General features: G+C 41.4%; 1 protein-coding gene across 2 annotated transcripts; it reads left to right on the plus strand.

Annotated features, from left to right (window-relative positions):
• Positions 1-418: 418 nt before the first annotated feature.
• On the plus strand, positions 419-8,947 carry LOC119367743 (kinesin-like protein KIN-13A). Of its 2 annotated transcripts, XR_005176422.1 has the most exons (13): positions 419-601; positions 2,367-2,600; positions 2,748-2,921; positions 3,004-3,108; positions 3,837-3,914; positions 4,876-4,957; positions 5,323-5,485; positions 5,862-6,197; positions 6,300-6,518; positions 6,625-7,237; positions 7,318-7,383; positions 8,231-8,566; positions 8,676-8,947. XR_005176422.1 is itself a non-coding variant. In XM_037633171.1 (12 exons), the coding sequence occupies exons 1-12, from the start codon at positions 434-436 to the stop codon at positions 8,411-8,413; spliced, it is 2,421 nt and encodes an 806-aa protein (XP_037489068.1). In that variant the 5' UTR covers positions 419-433; the 3' UTR covers positions 8,414-8,943. The 2 variants fall into 2 exon arrangements, 1 of the variants encoding a protein (XP_037489068.1); XM_037633171.1 differs by having other exon boundaries at positions 8,231-8,943.
• The last annotated feature ends 890 nt before the right edge of the window (positions 8,948-9,837 follow it).

Raw genomic sequence — 9,837 nt, forward strand, 5'->3', positions numbered from 1 at the left:
AAAGAAAACTAAGTTTATTTCATTTGCTTGCCAAATGGAAAAAATCTCCTCTTTTTAAACTACACAAAGCTCCATTTCCCAGCCCCTCTTCCCTCTCCTTTTTAACCCCCATCGGCTCCTCGAAAAAAAAGAAGGGAGAGAAAAGGAAATAAAAAAGCGAAGGAGGGCTGCCAGGTAGCCAGCCAGCTTCCTCTCTCCTCTCTTCCCCCAATTCGCCCTCAAATCCGCCGCCCCGCATTTCCCGACCCCCCGCAGATCTGGGACCCTACCCCGCCGGATCGCCGCGCCGCCGCGGGACTCGCGCGATCCGATCCCGCCGCACCCAGTCGCCAAGTTGGCGCCGCAGCGGAGGTCGCAGCGCCTCGCCGGCGGCGGCGCGGGGTCCGCCGCCGCCGCCGCGGGTGCTGGAGGGGCGTCCGCGCAGGCCGCCGACATGGGGGACTCGAGCGACGCCGTCATGGCGCGGTGGCTGCAGTCCGCGGGGCTGCAGCACCTCGCGGCCTCGTCGGCGGGCCCCGCCGGGGACCAGCGCGGCGCCGGCGTGGGGGGCCTTGGAGGCGCCGCCGGAGGAGCGGGCATGCTGCCTAGTCTGCTCATGCAGGTGGGGTTTCTCGGTCGAAATGTTTGATCTAACCTAGTTCTTCGGTTGCCGGATTGGGAAGACGCCGTCTGGTGCGTTCCAGTGTTGTACCGTGTCTTTCCGATTGCTTGTAGAAATTGATCGACCGAACCTTGTGATTCAGGGGTTGCGCTGAATAGATTGGATTGACTTGGTTTCTGGTAGAATTTATTGGCTACTGGCTTGTGATATCTTAAACTGCATTATCCGATCAGTGCAGTAAGAGTATACCCGCGAAAGGCCATGGTTCGCAAGATCGATACGCAGGGAATGGTGCTCATCAAGTTCCATCTGTTTGATGAAGGGCCATCATGTAGCTGGGGAGGGAGTGTGGATTGATTCAGGGGCAAACTGGCGTGAACCCAATAAAAAAGGGAGCTAGCATCTCTTACTAATTACTCCCTCCGTTCCTAAATATAAGTCTTTTTAGACATTTCAAATGGACTACAACATACAGATGTATGTAGACATATTTTAGAGTGTAGATTAACTCATTTTTCTCCGTATGTAGTCACTTGTTGCAATCTCTAGAAAGACTTATATTTAGGAACGGAGGGAGTATTATACTGATAGGTGCATCAGCTTACTTCATTTCCAATATTCTATGGATTTGTAGTGCTTGAAGTTTTCACAAATTTGATGTAGAGGTGTGCATAGTTGAAATGGGCTATTATTTTTTTGTTCTGGATGATGGTCACATGTCATAAACTGGCATACATCTCTTACCTAGTGCCTTTGAAGTTCATGCTCATATGGGTAGAATAATCTGAAAAAAGTTGTTCATACACAATTGTTGAATTGTTGTCTGATGTTGGTTGGATGAGGAACTGCACTTTTTTTCTTCTAGAATTCAGATTGTAGATGCCATCTTTTGCACTGACCTAACTGGATGACGTCCTTCTTGGACTTCCATTTGACCCGTGTGGTAGTTTAGGTTCCTAGGGAGCTAAGCTAAACATGAAGGATATATGTTTCATTTTTATGCAGATGGATGCCAAATTTAAATTAGGAAGTTAACTTTGAGCCTGATCAGTTTTCTTTAAATTCCCTGACCTTGGCATCAATTAATAGTTATTAGTCATGTGCGATGAAATCTTCTTTTTTCAACTACAACAGTTTGGTTCAAGTTTTGCATGCCACGAGGGACTTTACTAATTATAGTTTTCCTATAGTTTTACAGATAGCGAAATGGGTATTATTTTTTTGTTCTTGATGATGGTCACATGTCATAAGCTGGCATACATCTCTTACCTGGTGCCTTTGAATTTCATGCTCCTATAGATAGAATAATCTGAGAAAAGTTGTTCATACACAATTCTTGAATTGTTGTCTGAGGAACTGCAGTTTTTTTTGTCTCGAATTTAGATTGTAGATGTCATCTTTTGCACTGACCTAACTGGATTACGTCCTTCTTGGACTTCCATTTGACCCATGCGGTAGTTTAGGTTCCTAGGGAGCTAAGCTAAACATGAAGGACATATGTTTCGTTTTTATGCAGATGGATGCCAAATTTGAATTAGGAAGTTAACTTTGAGCCTGATCAATTTTCTTTAAATGCCCTGACCCTGGCATCAATCGTTGTTAGTCATGCACGTTGAAATCTCCTTTTTTCAACTACAACAGTTTGCTTCAAATATTGCATGACACGAGGACTTTACTAATTATAGTTTTCCTATTGATAGCCTTCACCAATGCAAAATGCTGTCAACATGTGCGATTGCAAACCTTACATTTTGTTATTTGGCAGGGCTATGGACCACAGTCAGTTGAAGAGAAACAAAGGCTATATATGCTGTTGAGAAACTTGAATTTTAACGGAGAATCTTTGCCTGCATCAGTCTCTGAGCCCTATACACCAACTGCTCAGAGATTTGGCAGTGGGACTTCCGCAGAGGGTCTGTATTCACCTGAACTTAGAGGTGAACTCGGAGCTGGTCTTCTGGATCTCCATGCTATGGATGACACTGGACTTCTTTCTGAGGTATGTCTCGAAGTCTTGTCTGCAAAGTGCCCCTTTGCTATCTTAGTTAACATCCGTGAGTTAATGGCAGTACATACTTTATGTTGATTCATGTGGTTTGGAAATATCTTCATGCAGTCCATTTCAGCTTATTGTGTTTCCTTACAGGATGTAGATTCAGAACCATTTGAGCCTTCACCCTTTATGCCAAAGGAAATTGATGATGATGAGGATGATATGATAACAGGAAGCCAGCTAGGTCCAGCTGATAACTATAATGCAGTGACGAGTGAAAAGGAGATCAATACTAGAGAAAATAATGTAGCGAAGATCAAAGTTGTGGTATGATAATCTCTTTAGGTTGTTGTTTGTGACTTGTCAACACTAAACAGATATACCTGACTTTGTTTAACAATATATTCAGGTAAGAAAGAGGCCCCTGAACAGAAAAGAGTTATCTCGAAAGGAAGATGATGCTGTAGCTGTGCATGATTCATCTTCTTTGACAGTTTATGAACCTAAGCTGAAGGTACGCACTGTTTGTCTTCAGGAAGTTTTATTATGCCTGCATTATTATTACTTCTATTTTTATTTAACCTTTAATCTCCATAAAAATCAATTTATTTTACTTTTTGAATGTCTGTAACGCATTAGAGGGCTGGCATATGAACACAAGAGGGATTAGCATGCTCATGTAAATTTCAATATCCTAGTCACTTGCTGGCGATCCTATTTCACCTTTTTATTTGAATCTGAAAGTGCCAACTGATATAACCCTTCTTCATAACCACTACAGCATAGCTACCAGATAGTTGTGTTGCTTCCCAATGATGCTAGCATGCATTTGTGATAACATTACCTGTTTCTTTTTTGTGATGGGCAGGTAAAGTTAAGTTTGTTTCAGTTATGTCACAAGTTCTACTGTAATAGTGAATTAACTCGCATGTTGGATGTACTCTACTGCTTCAAAGTGGCAGATTCTTCAGAAAAATGGAATTGAATCCACATTCCAGATTCAGGGTGCTTAAAAATGGTTATTCAGAAGATAATTGTAATAAAATATCACAATTAACTGAAATCCTATTAGTTCCTGTTTATCTGCTGTGTTTATATTTGTTTCTGCAAAGTAGTGTTTAGTTCCTTGTTGGGATGGCCATAAATTAACATGACTATAAACTTCCAAGAATTGAAGTGCTCCTGGTAATTGTTTTAATGGTCTTCCTTTTATGTACATTAACATCTTATTTCTACTGGAAGGTCGACTTGACAGCTTATGTGGAGCAGCATGAATTTTGTTTTGACGCTGTCCTGGATGAGGATGTTTCTAATGACGAGGTATTATTTTTTCTCTTGTTTGAGTGCCATTTCATAATATAATTATTCTCAAAAAATATTCTTTCTATGGCATTAAAAACTGCATATTCTATAAATTGCTTCATCAAATTCAGTTTTTGCTTCTATTGTTTTGAACTTGGGGCAGAACTGGTAATTGGTGACAAGTTAGCTTGACACATGGGGGTTTCTTGAACACATGATGATTTGGCAGTTGTTGAAGAAAAACAGACGGAGTTTGAAAATTTGCGTGGGGCAGCTGCCGAGGCTGCCCCACCCCCAGTACACCCCTGAACTTGGGTATATGAGGAAAGTGCTGCGAGCCTATCAGCCCGCGAGTACGAATTACCCTGTCATTTATAACTAAGACATTGGATTATTTTTTTGCCAAGAGAATGTAAGATTTGGCCAAAGCAGCCTTGACTGCTCTATCCCCATATTCGATTGCTGAAGTAGCAACATGGCTGTTGACACAAGTTTATTAGCCTATATGCCCATATGGCCATACCTCTCTTTGCTCAGTTGCTCTTCATTGTGTCAGCTCGATTCCCACATATTGTTCTCCAACTCTGCTCAAATCACTTGCTCACCAACCAATGTGTCTTGACTGTACACCATTCTGTTACTGCTCATCACCATTATTTGTGTGCCTTGGCCCGCCACACCAGTGCTTGCATGCCCACTTGTTTGGCAGCTGCAGCTCTGCTTGAATTATTTTGAGCAAATTTGTTCAGAGCATGGTTGATCACTGTGTTACTCGGCTACTCTGCAGTTATGCATCTTCATCATCCGTCCAACTTTGGAATGGCAATTAGCTGGTGCTAAATTTGGGACTACCAATTTCCAGTTTACATAGTTGTACCATCATTTTTCTACACAATGCTATTCTTTTTCTCCATCATAGTCAATGTGGTGTACACTACATTTTCAGTAAATTGATTTTCCTTTTGAATTCTCTGGACAGGTGTATCGTGAGACAGTGGAACCCATTATACCAATAATATTCCAGAGAACAAAAGCGACATGTTTTGCTTATGGACAAACAGGTTGGGCAATAGTGTTTTTTGACGAAAGCTATACATACATATTGTATTTCTTTAAGCACAAAGAGTCATGGTTTCTGTGATTTCAATAGTGTCTAAAGTATTGTTTCTCTTCCAAACGCTATTTTTTTGGTCAATTTTCAGTAGGCTCATGCAAAAGAGCACAATTCTTTTGCAAATAATTGTAGTATTGAGAACTGGGGATCCCAAACTTCTGAAATAGCTCACTGTCTACTATTTTCCCTTTGGTTGACTTCTGTAGCTCTGATGTGATTAACTGAAAGGAAACTAAACACTTTTCTTTAGCCGTCTAGATTGTGTACTAGCTCCCCTTGTGATGTTCCTAATCAATTCCGGTTCATGAGCAGGTAGTGGGAAGACATACACAATGCAACCTTTGCCTCTGAGAGCTGCTCAAGACATGATTCGTCTTTTGCATCAACCTGTCTACCGGAATCAAAATTTTAAGCTGTGGCTCAGCTACTTCGAGATATACGGTGGGAAACTCTATGATCTTCTATCAGACAGAAGGTTGGTTGTTGTGCACTTGCCTATTACCTTTTTCTTTCCTGGGGCTGGTAATGGATGCATGCACATACTAACATTAAGCATTTCATTGATAAATCCATATTTAGGAATGCTTAGTCAAAATGTTGGGTAGTCTTTTTTTTTAAGTTGCATTTGTTGTGTTCTATATTTGCTTGCTACTTCTGAAATAATGGCAAGTTCCTTTCGGTTTAAAAATTGAATCTCAGAGCCACATTTCTGTTTGAAGTTTGGAACATTTATCATATGAGATTTACTGCTGCTCTGTGGACATCTACCCTGGACTTGGATTTTGTGATCGGGACAATACTTTTGAAGGATTTAGTTAAACTGAAAATTCTCACCATTTTTTCTTTTGTAGACACTTACTGATGAGGGAGGATGGCAAGAAACAAGTTTGCATAGTCGGTCTGCAGGAATTTGAGGTTTCTGATGTCCAGGTTGTCAGGGAATATATTGAGAGGGGAAATGCAGCAAGGAGCACAGGGTCTACAGGGGCCAATGAAGAGTCATCGAGGTCACATGCCATTCTGCAACTGGCTGTGAAGAAGCATATTATAGTAACTGAAACTAGGAGACAAAGGGACAGGGATGCCAATGAAGCTAAAAACACAAAGGCAGTGGGAAAAATATCTTTTATTGATCTTGCTGGAAGCGAACGTGGCGCTGATACAACAGATAATGATAGGCAGACAAGGTGTTATTTTTGCCCCCAGATTCATTTGCCTATTATATTTCCAAACATTAACCTGGTACAGTTACATAATTTATTGACATGTATCTGTTATTATCATATCAGAATTGAAGGTGCAGAGATAAACAAGAGCCTCCTTGCTCTGAAGGAATGCATCCGGGCCCTTGACAATGATCAGATACACATTCCTTTCAGAGGAAGCAAGCTCACAGAGGTTCTCCGTGACTCATTTGTTGGCAACTCTAGGACGGTGATGATTTCTTGCATTTCTCCCAATGCAGGTTCATGTGAACACACGTTAAATACGTTGAGATATGCCGATAGGTAATAGCATGAAACATACTTCGTAAAGTCCAATTCACATGTGGTAAATCATCATTTTAGACTGCTTCTGGCTATTAATTCAGTAAATTTGCTGATCAATTGACAGGGTTAAAAGTCTTTCAAAGGGTGGCAACACAAGAAAGGAGCAGTCTACTGCACCAACTATTCCTTCCATGAGGGAGTCTTCATCTGCTCCATCCTATCCTTTATCTGTTGAGGCTGAAGAAGTACCCAACCAGATCCAGGAGAAGAGACCTGTCGATATATCTAGGAGAGGCGCTGAAAATTTTACCTCCAACTCTTCGATGGAGCCTGACAGGAATAACTTTAGTATGATCCCAAGTTATTCTAATAGAGGAAAAGAGGAAAACGGTGCATCTGGTTTGAATGATAGGGAGAGGGTTGATTTCAGTTCTGGCCGAACTGTTTACAACAGTAAAGCACAGTTAATTCAGAATTCAGCAAATGCACAAGAGGATGAAAAGGTTACGAGAGTCTCACCTCCCAGGAGGAAGGTCATAAGGGAAGACAAGTCTGAAAAGCAGAACTACATGAAAAAGGATAGTGGAATCGAGGCAAGTCGGCCTGGATATAAGGTGCAGCAGGTAAGGCAGTTGCAACAGCAGCAACGACCAACATCTGCTTCAGCTTCTCAGGTTTCAAGGCAATCTGAAAAAGAAAGTTCATGTGATGATGTGGAGATAGATGCCATTCTCGAGGTAAACAATATTTTGCTGGTATTTCTGTCTTATTTATCCTGAATGGAACTTGTGGTGTAAATCTTTATTTTGTATATTAGGAAGAGGAGGCCCTCATTGCAGCTCACAGGAAGGAAATCGAGAATACAATGGAGATCGTGCGCGAAGTAAGTTCCAGTTCATGTGCTGAGTAATTTTCTGTTATTGTTTAATTCATGCTCTTTAGATCCTTGCTAAATTATTTTGTCCATGGTACTGAGGTTCCTACCATCTTATGATGTAAGGATACATACATTAATGTACTTCTATGATAAAGATGGTGCCATATCTAGCACTTACAATTCCAATCATTCTAGAGAGAACTAGTTTTATTAGCTCTAATCTTAGCCCCTCATCGGAAAAGAAAACAAACTTGTGTAATCCTGTAGGGGCTTAAAAAATTATTAAACCTTACAGTCTTAGTGGCATACCTTGTAATCAGTACTCACCTGCTTACGATCACCATGGTTTGATCGGAACTTCTGAAGTTGAAAGTAGGTTGTCTTCTTGATCCTCCGACAATTGTTTAATGTTTGAGAACTTCTGTTATCTTTAATCATGCTCGGACAGTATTAAGTGCGTTAGCATGCTGATAGTAGCCGTTCTGTCTGCAAATAACCGTTTCAAGACTTGTGCCAGTACTCTCTTTGTGTACATGAAACTTACCCATTTCATTCAGTTCAGTGTTGGTGTTCCCTTCTTACACCATTAGTCATTTAGGATATCAGGTATTCAGATTACTTGGATACTCTTAAAGCATAAATCAAATGTTGTGCTCATACATGGAAAAACATTTCTAACCTTTGTATATCAATAATCCTAGACTTGCACACCTAATCATATGGGATCAGCCTACGGGGAGTGTGTGCCCTTTGCTAATTTGCCCCCCCTCCCCTTGAATATTGGTAGTTTACAATACCATTAAATTATGCCATGCTGCTATAAACTAAGTGCACATTATTATTTTTTTCTCAGGAGATGAACCTTCTGGCAGAAGTTGACCAACCAGGCAGCCTTATTGACGACTATGTGACACAATTGAGCTTTCTTTTGTCACGCAAGGCTGCAGGCTTGGTCAGCCTCCAAGCACGCCTTTCAAGGTTTCAACAGCGCCTCAAAGAGCAGGAGATCCTTAGCCGGAAGAAATCATCCAGATAGCTGGTCATCGCTCATTGACTCCGGCCTTTTGCCTGCTCAGTAAATTTACAGGAGCTTGACCGCATTTCTTGAGATGTTTCTCTTCTGTGGTCTCCTGTAATGTTGGACCTGAGCAACGAGCTAAAAGAAGACACCGCATTGGCTCAGGACTGGGTGAGTTGACTGGCTGATGCCATTTCATACTCGGTTGTCAGGTTTGATCACCAGTTTGCGAGTAGTCCTTCTCACAGTTTGGCTGCACGGGCTTGTTTTTTTCCGGCAGATGCATGGCTTGCCCTCAATGCCGTTTTCCTTTGTATGAGGAGACGTCCGACGTAACTGTTTGCAGATATGGATGGGTTGATTTTTGGCAGCGGCTCCTGTACTATTGTGGACACAGATACATTATTGTTGTATTCTTTACTGATATTGTTTTCGTCGACAAATGAAAATGTGTGTTTGTGTGTGTGTGGCAAAGGACTTGAAAGTTTTCCCCCCATTGTGCCCAGTGAAAATTTCAGACAGGTATGATTATGAATGGTTTGTGACTAGTGATCTGCGAGTGTGCACAACTGAATTTCAGTTGTCATTTGTGTTCTTGTGAGAGTTAGTGCATCACAAAATAATGCTCTTGTATCTGGCTTTCTACATTAGATCTGCAAGCCTCTCATCTCATTTCCTATGACTTTCATATTCCTATGATTTTCCTACCTTATGAACCAAAGGAGGCCTAGAATACTAGAGGCCCCCTTTTTGAAAATGTCATATTCCTATGATTTTCCTATCCTATGAACCAAAGGAGGCCTAGAATGCTAGAGGCCCTTTACTGAAAATGAGGTTAAGCAATGCCATCTTTGACTCGTATGTTGATGGAGCCCTTGGCCCTGATGGGATTCCCTGGGATTCCCTTCATATTCTATGAACACTTCTGGGAGCTGATTTAAAAAGGTACTCATGGACATGGTGAATGATTTCCATGTAGGGACCTTAAGGGCATTTCCAGCGATGACCCGCAAATTTTCTCAACACAGACGCGGGAGGCCGTCATCGAACGCTGCCCTCATACTCCCTTTGTCTGGAAATACTTGTCGGAGGAATGGATGTACTAGATGTATTTTTGTTATGGGTATATCCATTTTTATCCTTTTTGCGACAAGTAATTTTAGACGGAGGGAGTACATTTCAAACACTTTATGAATCAACCGGATAAAGTTCATGCAAACCGGCCGATATTCATCAAAGTTTGGATAAAATATAGCACTAATCATCCATACATAGTAGGTAAATTAAGTCTAGTACAACAATGTCTCAAATTCGACTAGATTAACCGCATGTCCAACAAGTTTTTCATCAACAGATCATGGCCTGCCACACATACTTTCCTTTCAGTTTCATCCAACAGTGTGTACTTAAATGGCCGTCCCTCTGTCTTGTGGTACATCACG

The sequence above is a fragment of the Triticum dicoccoides genome, chromosome 1A (assembly GCF_002162155.2).
Source record: "Triticum dicoccoides isolate Atlit2015 ecotype Zavitan chromosome 1A, WEW_v2.0, whole genome shotgun sequence".
NCBI lineage: Eukaryota > Viridiplantae > Streptophyta > Magnoliopsida > Poales > Poaceae > Triticum > Triticum dicoccoides.